The 15875-nt window shown below is 28.6% G+C and overlaps 1 protein-coding gene across 1 annotated transcript in view; it reads right to left on the bottom strand.

The window, feature by feature from the left end:
• LOC135139559 (uncharacterized) overlaps positions 1–13818 on the bottom strand; it is a 79398-nt gene extending 65580 nt beyond the window's left edge. The window contains exon 1 of the mRNA XM_064069849.1: positions 12866–13818. Within this exon, the coding sequence (XP_063925919.1) occupies positions 12866–13284 (419 nt within the window). The 5' untranslated portion in view covers positions 13285–13818. The remainder of the gene's footprint in view (positions 1–12865) is intronic.
• Positions 13819–15875: the final 2057 nt, after the last annotated feature.

Raw genomic sequence — 15875 nt, 5'->3', positions numbered from 1 at the left:
GCGTTAGCCGCGGTTTTCGTGTTAGTGCACACTTCCACCCACCTCGCCTGCAGCTCGGGCTTGGACGGCAGCATGTGGTAAATGACTTTTTCGCCACCGCGGGTTTTGCCGTAATAATTACCGCACATTTTCACGAGACACTGTGGCATGTCTTTTTCGTTGTGCATTCGATCAAACTGGTCCGGTGCATCGGAGTTGCACTGTTTTCGCCCCTGGTAATTGCGGATGGGGCGATTTCGCCTCTAGGAGGAGGGAGATTGGGGTGGGTTTGGCTTGTGCTGTTTGGGCAGATGCTTACAAAGAACACCCTCTCTCTTTCACCCTTGGGTTATTGTTAGTGCTACCGCGGTGACGTCAGCGAAGTTCGGGGTGTTTGAGTCGAGCGAAATGTGAAAGTCTGTTAATAATCGCATTTGTCTTTAACGCTGCAGTGAGAGGCTGGAGATTATCGAGGAGATGGTTTCGTTTTGTTGCTTTATTAGAATAATAATCACGGGGATTTGCATCATCATGCATGCAGACGCCAGACGTAGTCATTCACTTCTGAAGTATTTAACGTGAACAACAACAGTATTTGTCCGAGTCGTGGAACCTATTTACAACTTAAGATTAATTACTTTCATGCTTGAAACTGGATTAGTCGATGGAAAATCCAATACGGAAATAATTAAAAGAGTTTTTCGCTCTAATGACTTCACTTACATGTAAACGTAAACAAGTCTAGGGGGCTAAATAAATTATAAAAACGGATTCATCAAATATTAATTTATTATATGTAAAACAAAAAATAATAGTGTTCCCAGAATTTTTGGAAAATCAGATAAACCAATTTTGACTTCACCAATAAAATCAACCGATTTGTTAATTAAGCAAAAATGTTTAAAACAAAAGGGCTACATAAGTTAATTTTAATCGCGCTTTTGGAATCACCAACTAAATGCCAAAATTTCAAAAATCTGTAATTCCAATTTTATTTATTATAAGCCGTGTGTAATTAAAAGTCCATGATATACGGTGTGATACGGTCCTGATATTTTTGAAACAGTTCGGTAGTCAATTTTGGTTGGTTTGATTTATCGATTTATGTCAATTTTTCGGGTTTTCAATTTTTTAGTTTCTAAAATTTTTGATTTTTCGATTTACTTATTTATACTTCAAATGTTCAATTTCCCAACTTTTCGGTTACTCGGCTTTGATGACTTTCTTGATATTTTCATGTTTCGATTTCCCAATGTCTAAAATTCTAAATTTTTCGATGTTTCAAATTTTCAGGTCTTCAATTTCTCGATTTTTTAAAAATCGAGTTCTTCGATTTCTGAATTTTTCAATTTTTTTATTTTTAAAATTTTATATTTTTCGATTTTTCAGTTTTAGGTTTTTGCAAATTTTTGGGCTTTTCCAATTTTTCTAAATTTTACATTTACAATTTTTTCGATGTTTGGATTTACCGACTTTTTAATTTTTTGATATTTTACTTTTTTGAATTTTCGATTTTTTGACATCTCGGTTTTACGATTTTTTTAATTTTTGGACTTTTCGGTGCTTTGAATTTTCGATTTTTCAAGTTTTCGATGTTTCGATGTTCCAATTTTTCGATATTTTTTGGAATTTTTCAATTTTTCGATTTTTTTTAATTTCAGATTTTTCTATTTTTTCAACTTTTGGATTTTACGATTGTTTGGTGTTTCAATTTCTCAATTTTTCAACATTTCAAATTTGGGAACTTTTCAATGTCTGGATTTTCCAATTTTTCCATTTTTTGATGTTTCGATTGTTGGATCTTTCGACTTTTCGATTTATGGATTTTCCAATTTTTCGACTTTTTTTGAATTTTTCAATTTTCCGATTCTTCAATTTTTCGGTTGGACATTTCGGTTTTAGAAATTTTCAATTTTTAACCTTTCGATTTTTTGGAAAATTTGAATTTTCGATTTCCTGATTTTTTAATTTTGTAAATTTTACATTTTTCAATAAATTTTTTTGAATTTTTTTTGATTTGATTTATCGATTTTTTTAGGATTGTTTGTTTCGATTTAACAATTTTAAAACTGTTTGATATTTCAATTTTCGAAATTTTTGATTTTCCAAGTTTTCGATTTCTCGGTTTGTTACAAATCAAATTTGGGAATTTTTCAATCTATAGATTTTTCTATTTTTTTATAGATCTCTCGACATCTCAATTTCCCGTTTTACAGTTTTTAGAAAAATTTTTCAATTTCTCGATTTTTCAAATTTTAAATTTTTCTATTTTTGATGTTTGGATTGTTCGATCTTTCGAATTTTCGGCTTTGCGATTTTTGGATTTTCCAATTTTTTTATTCCATTTTTCAATTTTTGATATTTTTTGGAATTTCCTAATTTTTCGATTATTCAGTTGCCCGATTTTTTTAATTTTACATTTTTCGATATTTCAACTTTTAAATTTTGAGGTTGTTTGAGATTCCGATTTATTAACCGATTTTTAAATTTTTTATATTTCATTTTTTCGAATTTTCGATCTCTGGACATCTCGATTTTCGGATTTTTACAATTTTTGGACTTTTCTATTTCTCAGTTTTTCAATATTCCAAGTTTGGGAATTTTTCTATCTCAGGATTTTCCAGTTTTACGGTTTTTCGTTTTTTTGATTCCCCAATTTTTCGATTTTTCAGTTTTTTGAGGTTCCATTTTTCCGAATTTTCAATCTCTCGGCACTCGGTTTTTTGATTTTTGCAAATTTTGGACTTTTCAATTTTTCGATTTTTCGATGTTTCGAATTTTTGGCTTTTCAATTTTTAATTTTCCAATTTTTCGATATTTCGATTTTTCAATTTTTTTTCATTTTTTGTGGATTTTTCAATTTTCCGATTCTTCAGTTTTTCGATTTTGTTAAATTTACCTACATTTTTCGATTTTTCAACTTTTGGCTTGTTTGATTTTTCGATTTACCAAATTTTAAATTTTTTGATATTCCCATTTTTCGAATTTTCTATTTTTCAACATTTCAAATTTGGAAAATTTTCAATCTCTGGATTTTTTGATGATTCGTGTGTTCTATTTTACGGTTTTTCGACTTTTCGGATTACGATTTTTCGGTTCTTCAAACTTTTCAATTTTTAATATTTATGATTTTTCGATTTTCAATCCTGAAAATTTTGCAATTTCTATATTTTCCAATGTTTTAATTTTTCGATTTTTCTAAGTTTTGATTTTTCACTTTCTCGACATTTTTTTGGAATTTTTCAATTTTCTGATTCAATTTTTCGATTTTTTAATTTTTTAATATCTCAATTTTTTCAATTTCAATTTGTCGATATCTTGGTTTTTTGATTTTTACAAATTTTGGACTTTTCAATTTATCGATTTTCCAATTTTTCGATTTTTCAATTTTTTTTCATTTTTTGTGGATTTTTCAATTTTCCGATTCTTCAGTTTTTCGATTTTGTCAAATTTACCTACATTTTTCGATTTTTCAACTTTTGGAATTTGGGCTTGTTTGATTTTTCGATTTACCAAATTTTAAATTTTTTGATATTCCCATTTTTCGAATTTTCAATTTTTCAACATTGCAAATTTGGAAATTTTTCAATCTCTGGATTTTCCAATTTCGAGATTTTTTGATGTTTCGTGTGTTCGATTTAACGGTTTTTCAACTTTTCGTATTACGATTTTTCCGTTCTTCAAACTTTTCAATTTTTAATATTAATGATTTTTCGATTTTCAATCCTGAGAATTTTGCAATTTCTGCATTTTCCAATGTTTTAATTTTTCGATTTTTCTAAGTTTTGATTTTTCACTTTCTCGACATTTTTTTGGAATTTTTCAATTTTCCGATTATTCAGTTTTTCGATTTTGTTAAATTCACCTACATTTTTCGATTTTTCAGCTTTTGGACTTTGGGCTTGTTTGATTTTTCGATTAACCAAATTTTAAATTTTTTGATATTCCCATTTTTCGAATTTTCAATTTTTCAACATTTCAAATTTGGAAATTTTTCAATCTCTGGATTTTCCAATTTCTGGATTTTTTGATGTTTCGTGTGTTCTATTTTAGGGTTTGTCGACTTTTGGTATTTCGATTTTTCGGTTCTTCAAACTTTTCAATTTTTATTATTTGATTTTTCGATTTTCAATCTTGAGAATTTTTCACTTTCTCGACATTTTTTTTTTGGAATTTTTCAATTTTCTGATTCAATTTTTCGATTTTTTAATTTTTCAATTTCAATTTGTCGATATCTTGGTTTTCCGATTTTTACAATTTTTGGACTTTTCCATTTTCGATTTCTCGAGTTTTCAATTTTTCAATATTTCAGTTTTGGAAAATTTTCATTCTTGCTAGATTTTTCAGTATTCCGATTTCTTGATGGTTCGAGTGCTTGATCGATCTTACGATTTTTCGACTTTTCGTATTACGATTTTCGGTTTCTCAATTTTTCAATTTTTAGTATTTATGACTTCGATTTCCAATTTTGGGAATTTTTCAATTTCGATGTTTCAATTTTTCGATCTTTTGATGTTTAAATTTTTGACTTTTTCGACAATTTTCAATGCTTTGATTGTTCGATTTTTCGATTTTTTAAATCTAAAATTTTCGATTTTTCAATTTTTGTTTCTTTTTTTCGGTTCTTCACTTTTTCAGGGGATTATTCATTAGATTATTTCCAGATTTTTTTTAATACAATAAGGAAAATCCTGATATTTTTGAAAAGATTAATTGGTAGTAATTTTCAGCACTTTTATAGTTTCGATCTTTATGCATTGTTTTTGTTTCGAAACAGTTTTATCGCCCTGTATTTTTGAAACAAAACGTCTCTCAGAAAATCATCCACGAACAAAAATCTTAAAATAACCCAAGGAATAATTTTCTAGATTTTTGCGGCACATTTAGTAAACACCTGTATATCATAATGTTTGTGACGAAAATGATAATAAATCACTACCCAAACATTTCTCTTATATCCCACTAACGAGAAACATCCATATTTGAAAATTGTAAAAATTTATTTTTTTTAAAACACGCTGTATATTCAGCTAGACTTCAACATGGTTGTAATAAATGACTTTTTTTTATTTTGACGTTTCCATCTGACAAGATCAGCACTTTTCTGTAGGATTGAAAATTATTACATTTTTATTTTTGAGAAGTTTTGACCAACGCAATAAACTGTGTTTTTCAAAAATTTTGACCTTTAATTTAATTTCGACTTCAACCTAATTCTATATAGCTATCTTTTTGATATTTTTCTTACGATTTTGTCGTTTCCATTTTTCAAAAATGATGAGTTCTTGAGTTATATTAAAATCGTAAAATTATTTTTGAGAAATTTTGACCTAAGCACGGTTTAGATTTTGACTGAAAAAATAAAAAATTTAGCACGACATTGTACAAACAGCTGGTATTAGACTCACTTTCCGCTAATCAATACTGCTTGAACTGGTGTCGTCACGATTTCATTAATAACTTCCAGTCGTACGAATTAAAGGATGAGTTTCCTTTTTCATTAATCGACAAAGCGGAAACTCTAGTTAATATTTCCACTCCAATATTGGAATTTTTCACGTATCTAATAATAAATAAATTGTCACTTCCACTTCCGCCGAAAGAGAGACTGAATGGTAGCTAGTTACCACATAAAAAAAATCATGACACAAAAACAACCTAGAAACTTAAATTTAAATTTGACTTTTATATCTTGTTCATAACAAGGATGAAACAGTGTCGGTTGTGGTGGAAAATACTGAAATTCGAAAACAAGTAATTAATGTAAAAAAATTGTTTCACTTTTCATGACATCACGACAAAAGGTCAACTGTACGCTACTGACTATCCGACATTGAACTTTACGACTATAAACAACAAATGCATGTTCGGTCACATAATAATACGATAAAAAAATCATTCAATGTTAGTTATTATAAACAAACATCTATCTCACAAGGTTTACTTACACGAAGTGATTATAAATTAACAACTCAGACACAAAAAAAGAAAAAAAACAAATAAATTTACGAAAAGTAGTAAACTCGCGTAATAAATTAGAAGCTTCATTTGCTATAATTTTTTTAATTAAAATAATTCGCAACAACTAAAACTTCAAACTTCGGCAGTCTTGAACCCGGCCATTGAAAAAAGCGCCCTTTTCTTACCCTCCTGAAAAAACTGCTTCCTATCCGACCTAAAATAAATTATCCTGAAGTAAACGATCCAAAAGAGAAAACAGTAATGTTCGATAATCGACGTAGTCTTTAGTTCTCGAGCACGAATGGCTTTTTGCTCTTGGTTTTTAGGATAAAAATGATCAAATTCGCTGAGGATGTAGTTCGCATCAGCATAAGTACGCCATTAAAGTCACTGCCATGCAAATTATCGACTCCTTCGGCTCTTCCAGGCCATAATTTTAATAAAGCGATCTCCATAGCCTCCACATCAATTTAAAAAAAAATGCATTTATTTATAACCAATACAATCGCATTGTTGCAAGTAGCACACGTGCCCGAATCGGTACTTATCTACGAAAAGCACACTCTAAAAGAGTCGTTAAAATCACACACAAACCCTGTTTACGATCTAATTTACGTCCAGGTGACACATTAAATGAGTGTTAAGTTTGTTATCGGGGCTGCCACAAAGACCAGCGGTCAACAGAAGTCACTCTCGAACGAATGATGATTTTATAACCTCATTCTAGTCGAAATTTGATTCTGGATTGGTGGTACTTTGGTCTAAATAAATCATTTGTGGTATTTTTATAATTAGCTCGTAGACTATGAATATGCTGGTACGTGGGAAGCTCATGAGCAAGTTTGTAGGAGTCATGCTGTGTACGGTTGAGAGGGTTCTGGATATGGAAGTGCTCGAGAAACGGTACATTTGTAATACAAGTAATATTTAAATGAATAATGTCTATTTGTTTCTCAATCGGTAAATTTATTTTCAGTGATCATGGAAAAAACGAACTGCTGCTTTATTTTACATTTTTTGAATTTTTGGAACGACTGGCTACTTTTATGTTTAGTCGACAAAAAAATGGGTCTCCGTTTCCATCCGTCTGTCTGTCTATCTGCCGTCTGTCCGGATTTTTATTAGATAGATAATCTCCGAAGGTATTAGACCATAATTTTTCGATTTTATAATTATCCAAATTGTCAATTTTGTTATTTTACAAATTTTCGATTTTTTGATTTCTAAATGTTCAAATTTCAATTTTAAACTTCAGATTTTTTATTTTTCACTTTAATTATTTTACAATTTTTCGCTTTTAAAGGTATCCAGTTTTCCATTTTTCATAATTTTGCAGTTTTATATTTGTACAGTACAACAGTTTTTCAATTTCTCAATTGTCAGTTTAATAATTTTACAAGCTTTTAATTTTTCGGTTTCATTACTTTAGAATTTTTCGTTTTTCAATTTTCTAATTTTTCTATTTTACTATTGCCTGATTTTTCAATTTTAAAATTCATTCTAGTGACTACTACTGTTGATATTGTTCAGTCTCTTATCTTTTCGACTACTAGCCCCGCCCACCCGTCCTTTATTTTCTTAAAGCGTATGTCATTTGCCAAAATCAGTTTTATCTTAGCAAGTATTAGCCCCGCCCACCCACCCCTTAGTTTCTCAGGGGGTATATTATTTGCCAAAATCAGTCTTATCTTGACTAGTACTACTTCAATTTTGTAATTTTGCAATTTTTCGATTTCTCAATTGCCCAACTTTTTGATGAATCAGTTTTTAAATGTATCCGACTTTTGATTTTTCAATCTTACATATTTACAATTTTTGGATGTCTCAATTATTATTTGGATTTTATTTAATCAATTTCTCCATTTCCAATTTTATAATTTTTCGTTTTTTCAATTTCCAAATTTTTTATTTTTCAATTATCCGAATTTCATTGTTTCGATTTTCTAATTTTTGATTTTTAGTAAGTATTTCAAAATTTCGATTTCAAATTTTCAATTTTGTAATTTTTCTATTTTACTATTGTCTTTCACTTTTTGATTTTGAATTGTTCGATTTTTCATTTTTGAATTGTTCGACTTTTCATTTTAATAATTTTGCAATTTTTCATTTTTTTTATTTTTAAATTGTGTAAAATTTTCAATTTTCATTTTTCAAGTTTTTGATTTTTCGGCTTAATTAATTTTACAATTTTTCGTTTTTCCAATTTTTGAATTTTTCGATTTTACACTATTTTGATTTTTCAATTTTACATACATATTTACAATTTTTTGATGTGTTTCAATTATTATTTCGGTTTTAATTAAGCAATTTCTCCAATTCTGTTTTTCAACTTTTTCTTTTTTTCAATTTTCAATTTTTGATTTTGCAATTATCCGAATTTCATTGTTTCGATTTTCTTATTTTTGAATTTTAGTATTTCAAAATTTCGATGTCCAATTTTCCAAGTTTTGATTATTCAATTTCTTAATATTGCTATTTTTCGATTTTTCAATTTTGTAATTTCCTTATTTAACTATTTTCTGATTTTTCAATTTTACATATTTACAATTTTTTGATGTGTTTCAATTACTATTTGGTTTTTAATTAATCAATTTCTCCATTTCCAATTCTGTTTTTAAACTTTTTCGTCTTTTCAATTTTCAATTTTTGATTTTTCACTTTCATAATTTTACAATTTTTTGTTTTTTTCTGTTTTATATTTGTACAATTTTTCGATTTCTCAATTGTCCAACTTTTTAATGAATTAGTTTTTCAGTTTTTGATTTTTAAATAACCAGATTTCTCAATTTCTTGATTTTTCAAGTTTTCGTGATTTTACTTTAGTAATTTTGCAATTTTCAATTTTTTTTATTTTTAATTGTAAAAAATTTCAATATTAATATTTTATGTTTTTGATTATTCGGTTTAATTATGTTACATTTTTTCGTTTTTCAAGGTGTCCGATTTTTGAATTTTTCGATTTTACACTGTTTTGATTTTTCAGTTTTACATAAGTATTTGCAATATTTTGATATGCCTCAATTATTATTTGGGTTTTAATTAATCAATTTCTCAATTATCAATTTTATACATTTAGTTCTTCGTCTTTAAGTTTTTTTAATTTTTGTTTTTTCAATTATCTGATTTCATTGTTTTGATTTTCTAATTTTTGATTTTTAGTATTTCAAAATTTCGATTTCCAAATTTCCAAGTTTTTCATTTTTCAACTTCATAATGTAGCAACTTTTTTTATTTTTCAATTTTGTAATTTTCCTATTTTACCATTGTCTGATTTTTCAATGTTAAAATTATATATAACTTTTTTATCTTTCAGTCTTTTACAGTACAGTTTTTGAATTTCTCGATTGTCCAACTTTTAATCAATCATTTTTTTTCAATTTTCGATTTTTCAATAACTTTCTTAATTCTTCAATTTTTTGAATTTTCATTTTTGAATTATTCGTTTTTTCACTTTAATAATTTTGGAATTATTCAGTTTTTCCTTTTTAAAAATATCCGATTTTTAAATTTTTCTATTTTAAACTTTTTTGATTTTTCAATTATCTGAATATTATTATTTCGATTTTTACTACATATTTCAAAATTTCGATTTCCAAATTTCGAAGTTTTTGATTTATCAATTTCACAATTTTCGATTTTTCATTTTTGTAATTTTTCTACGGTATTTTACTGTTGTCTGTTTTTTCAATTTTAAAATTATGCGATATTTCAGTTTTGTGATTTTTCAGTTTTTTTGACTTTTCAGTTTTATATTTGTACAGTTTTTCGATTTCTCAATTGTCCAATTTTTTAATGAATCAGTTTTTGAATTTTTGATTTTTCAATTTTGAATTGTTCGATTTTTCAATTTTAAATTGTTTGATTTTTCACTTTAGTAATTTTGCAATTTTTCAATTTTTTTTATTTTTAATTGTGAAAAATTTCAATTTTAATTTTTCAAGTTTCTGATTTTTCCGTTTAATTATTTTACAATTTTTCGTCTTTCAAGGTATCAGATTTCTGAATTTTTCAACTTTACAATTTTTGGAGTTGTCAATTTTACATTTTTACAATTTTTGGATGTTTCAATTATTATTTGGGTTTTAATTAATCAATTTCTGAATTTTCAATTTTATAGTTCTTCGTTTTAAAACTTTTTCGTTTCTTCAATTATTCAATTTTTGATTTTTTACTTATCCGAACTTCATTATATCGATTTTGTCATTTTTGATTTTAAATGTTGCAAAATTTCGATTTCCAAATTTCCAAGTTTTTGATTTTCCAATTTCATAATTTTGCAATTTTTAGATTTTGTAATTTTTCAATTTTTTTATTTTTAATTGTGAAAAATTTCAATTTCAGTTTTTCAAGTTTTTGATTTCTCTGTTTAATTATTTTACAATTTTTCGTTTTTCGAGGTACCAGATTTCTCAATTTTTCGTTTTTCATGGTATCCGATTTCTGAATTTTTCAACTTTACAATTTTTTGAGTTTTCAATTTTACATTCTTACAAGTTTTGGATATTTCAATTATTATTTGGGTTTTAATTAATCAATTTCTGAATTTCTAATTTTATAGTTTTTAAATTTTTTCTTTCTTTCAATTATTCAATTTTTCATTTTTCAATTATGTATCCGAATTTAGTTGTTTCGATTTTTTAATTTTTAATATTTCAAAATTTTGATTTTACATACTTACATATTCACAATCTTTGGATGTGTCTCAATTATTTTTTGTGTTTTAATTGATCAATTTCCCAATTTCCAATTTTATAGTTCATCGTTTTTAAACTTTTTCGTTTTTTCGATTATTCTATTTTTTGGATTTTTCAATTATCCGAATTTTATTGTATCAATTTTCTAATTTTAGATTTTAGTACATATTTGTGCAGTTTTTCGATTTCTCGATTGTCCAACTTTTTAATGAATCAGTTTTCCAATTTTCAATAAGATTTTTCAATTTCTTGATTTTTCAATTTTGAATTGTTCGATTTTTCACTTTAATAATTTTGCAATTTTTCAATTATTTTGATTTTCAATTGTGAAAAATTTCAATTTTAATTTTTTAAGTTTTTTATTTTTCGGGTTAATTATTTTACAATTTTTCGTTTTTCAAGGTATCCGACTTTTCAATTTTTCAACTTTACACTTTTTTGGGTTTTCAATTTTACATTTTTACAATTTTTGATGTTTTAATTATTATTTGGGTTTTAATTAATCAATTTCTCCATTTCCAATTTTATAATTAATTGTTTTTAAACTTTTTCGATTTTTCAGTTATTCAGTTTTTGATTGATTTCATTGTTTAGATTTTCTAATTTTTTGAATTTTAATGTTTCAAAATTTGGTTTTACAATTTTCCCAGTTTTTGATTTTTCGATTCCATAATTTTCCAACTTTGTAATTTTTCTGTTTTTCTATTGCCTGATTTTTCAACTTTAAAATTATACGATTTTTCGGTTTTGTTATTTTGAATTTTTTTTATTTTGCAGTTTTATATTTATACAGTTAACAAAATTGTAAAATGATGTTTTACTTATTTTTTTTTAATTGTTAAAAATTTCGATTTTACTTTTCAAGTTTTCGATTTAATTATTTTACAATTTTTCCTTCTTCAAGGTATCCGATTTCTCAATTTTTCAACTTACGCTTTTTTTATTTTGGTTTAGGTTTTAATTAATCAATTTTTCAATTTCTCAATTTCCAATTTTATAATTCTTCGTCTTTAAACTTTTTCATTTTTTCCATTATTCAATTTTCAAATTTTTTCATTTTTCTATTTTCCAATTTTATGTTTATGCAATTTTTCAGTTTTATAGATATTTTTTTTTTTTGGATTTCTCAATTATCCAGTTTTTAATTAATCAATTTTCACTTTTTTTATTCTTCAATTCAATATATAGGGTGTCAAACTCATTTATAAGCTGCCATTTAATTTCTTAGACTGTCACTGGTATTGTCTATATTTGCTTCAATGTATAGACGTTATCATAAATAAACGTCAAAAGCGAGGATAAACTGACCAAAATATTTGTCTAAAATTGACACTAAATAAAAAAATTCTGGTATTACACAGACTTTATTTAACTGTTCTTTCGACATGATTAAACAACACTTACGAAATAATGTAAACTAGCGCAGCAACCGCCTTAATTTTTCAAAGTTTTTCCTTATTTGTGGGATGCAGTATCACATTCCATGAAGGCGGAGAAATTAACTATTAGATTTAATTACAGGGTTAGTCGACTGACGTCTGGATAAACACCCAGCTGTCTGTAATTTGTCTCTATTAGGTTTTATAATACCTTACAACAAACAACACAGACGACAGACAAACAGACGGAAACGGAAGACCTATTTTTTCAATTCCTAGGAGTCAAACAATTTTTCCCTAGAATGGAATCAACTTGTAAATATTCATGCAACAACGAAAACTAGTTGCTTGTATTAACACACCAAACACAAACTAGCATTGCAACACGAAAAACAAACACCCTTATTTTCTGTGTACATACTCGGCGAGGCCAAATCCACCCATGTAAGATAATAAATCCCTAGTCATACAAGTACCTAATTAACCAAGTGGCCGAAGGTCATATTTCGATTAAAGTTAGAAGGCCGCAACAACCCATTTCAGTACTCGATAACATTGTTTGATGGTAATGATATTATTTAAAAATAGAACCCCCCCAGATTACCAAACAAGGCACGAAAAGCATCCAAACCCGGCAAATAAAGTACTAGTGCATGTACAACGCAGAATGTTGGTTCATGGCCATTAGCAAGGAAATGTTCATCCGGCCTTCGCAACTGATTGTCTCCACTACGAACTATTAAAGAAATTGCCAGATGGCACCGAGTGCAGTCGGATGCTTCGTAAGTTCGTCATTTCGTCCGCGCTGCATGCACATATTTTTCGCATGCCGTCACTTTCGGCATCACTCACCTTTCGGAGTTTTCCGTCTCCTCCATGGAGTTTCCCGGCGACATGTCCAGCTTGTCGTCGTCGTCCTCCTCCACCCCTTCGAAGAACTCGTTCTTCTCCAGGTCGGGGCAGTCCATGATGACATTGTCGCTCTTGAAGTCGATTCCCTCGTTCTCCGTCTCGATGTTCTCCAGCAGCAGGTCGTCGCTGAAGTCGTTTTTGCTTTCTCCCGCTAAAAATTTTTCGACAGCGTCCTCTTGCGTTGCTCCGATCATCCCCGTTGGTTCGTCTTCCGGCTTACTTGTATTTGTTGCTATCTCTGTTATGTCATTATTGGTATTTTTTTCGTCGGCTTCGCTCCCAACCTCGACACAGTTGCTATTAATAGCCTCACAATTATTTTGAAACGTCAGCATTACGGACTTTTCCGCCATTTTCATGCTTATTTAAATGAACCATTTAAATTGCGAGAGCTCACTTCCACGCCGAGGACTTCACTAAAACGAGCACTGGAACCGGGTTCGATCACTGCGACTATCACTACGTTGCGATTTGGTTAACTAGCGAGCGTAAACGCATTTCGACACTTTATTTATACCTCGAAAATATTTGCTGACCCCAATGTATTGATTGCGTTATGGTAGCGCTACAGGAAACTACTTTCGATTCATTTGAACTTTGGCGCTTCGAACGGTCGGCCGAGCGCAGATATTCTTTACGCAGACGCCATCTATGAACGCGCCGCCGCACTACCTCCTGTCACAAAAAATAGTTCAAGGAGACGCTGCATCTAAATTGGAATTGATTTTATATTACGTGTTATCAAACATAAACACAGAAAACTCGCACTTTCGAGACGCCACACACTAGAGTCACAAATTCCAGTGACGGCTCAATTACAACTTAACAATAATTACGCGCTTAATTATTTTATTAAGTAGGGGAGACGGAGGAAATGAAGTGCAGGAAGTGCGTTGACGCTCAAATGGGAAAAATAAATTTTATTGAGCGGGACGAGGGGGGGCTGTCCCTCTTGACCTTCGGACGTGACGCCTCTGATAAGACACACCCATAATTAAGAACCATCAGGCGCATCCAATTGCATTTTAATGCGCATGATACGACTTTATTAAAAATTGGGGCTGGAAGGTGGATTTAAGTGGAATTAATGTTGCCTTGAAAATGAAAAGAAAATTGCAACGTTTTTGTGGCTGATTTTACGACCGAGCTTTGTTTCCTTGTTAATAAAACTGTTATTTTATGGCCGCCATTTGCATAATTGTTGTACCGATGTTAAACGGTAATAACGAATTAAAGTAATGGCGTTTAATTACTGAAAAATGAATTCATGACGACGTACGTCTAATAAATTGCCAACTCTGGCTAAATTAATGACTAATTTTTATTTTTCGTACTAAATGTTTACCATGTCAGTGTGTATTATTAGATTAGAAAAAACCAGACACGGTGTTGTTATCTTTCATAAAAGTTGTAGTAAATATAATTGTTATTATCAGGAGCAAACAAAGGTCGCTCGTGCTGTTGTCACACTTGCAGTGTTAAATTTTGACATATTTAATTCTTGTAAATTTGTTATTAAATGTTGTATGCAAAAATCCATTTCGCTATTGCAGAATCAGGTAAACATATTTTACATTCTTCTGAACAATAGCTTGCGTCATCAGTCCAACCCTGGAAACCAACACCTGGGAAAAGTCAAAAAATCTGGAAATATATTGATATTAGTTAGCAATTTCTTATGCATAATTATATCTTTTGTTCCGTTCTTAACTTGTTACGTGTAGATCAAAAGTTCACCATGACATACATATAAGTTCAGCTTTATTGTAGAAACCAACCATGTGAAATAAGTACTTTTGGTTTAAATGTGATTTGAAATAAAATCATTGAAATAAAAATTTAGTACCAGTTTATTTGTGTCGAAATTAATTAAGATAATAAAATTATGAACATGAGGTAATCTCCTAACTATCGAACTAATAATAACCAAAGGGCGGATTTATATGCGCAAATATAGGTAAGGTATGTCTCGCCTATTTGGCCTGAAATATTCGAAATATTGGTTTGAAATTGTTTTAATCAACTCGTCGTCGCCGAAACAAATTGATAATTCGCTTTAATAAACGCTAATTCGTGCAGGGAAAATTTACAAAGTGGAGCCTTATTTTCTTTATTCTTTCGATTATCCAACTTTTCAATGTTTCAGTTTTGTTACCTAATTTTTAAATTTTGATTTTTCAGTTTTACGTGTCTTGAATTTTTGGCGATTTTTCATTTTTTCATTTCTTCAAATTTTCGATTTACAGTTGTTTAATTTACAATTTTTATTTTTTTTTTGTTTCTTCGCAACTAGAGTTTTGATTTTAATTTTTTTTATTTCCTTAATTTTTTCAGTTTTTCTGTTTTTCAGTAATCTGGTATCATTTTTCTTTGTTCAATGTGAAATTTTTCTTAATTTTTCGTTTCTTCAATTTTTAATTTACAATTGTTCTAATTTTCATTTTAAATACACGTAATATTAAACTAAAGGGCGGGTGGGTGGGGCTAGTACTTGCTATGGTAAGCCTGATTTTGGCGAATAATACACCCTCTCAAAAATAGAGGGAGGGTGGGCGGGCCTTGTACTTGTTAAAATAAAACTGATTTTGTTTTTCAATTGTTTTTAAAGGCATCCGAGTTTTGATCTTTCAGTTTTACGTATTTACAATTTTTGGACGTGTCTCAATTAATATTTGGGTTTTAATTAATCAATTTCTCCATTTCCAATTTTATTATTCTTCGTATTTAAACTTTTTCATTTTCTCAATTTTCAAATTTATTCTTTTTCAATTATCCGAATTTCATTGTTTTCTAATTTTTGATTTTTATGAAGTATTGCAAAATTTCGATTTCCAATTTTCCAATTTTTTGCTTTTTCAATTTTATGAATTTGCAATTTTTAGATTTTTCAATTTGGTAATTTTTCTATTTTAGTATTGTCGGATTTTTCAATTTTAAAATTATAAGAGAT

This window comes from Zophobas morio, unplaced genomic scaffold (assembly GCF_036711695.1).
Source record: "Zophobas morio isolate AGI-343-1 ecotype UQ-CSIRO unplaced genomic scaffold, CSIRO_AGI_Zmor_V1 ptg000031l, whole genome shotgun sequence".
NCBI classification, from domain to species: domain Eukaryota; kingdom Metazoa; phylum Arthropoda; class Insecta; order Coleoptera; family Tenebrionidae; genus Zophobas; species Zophobas morio.
This window is presented reverse-complemented; position numbering and strand designations above follow the sequence as displayed.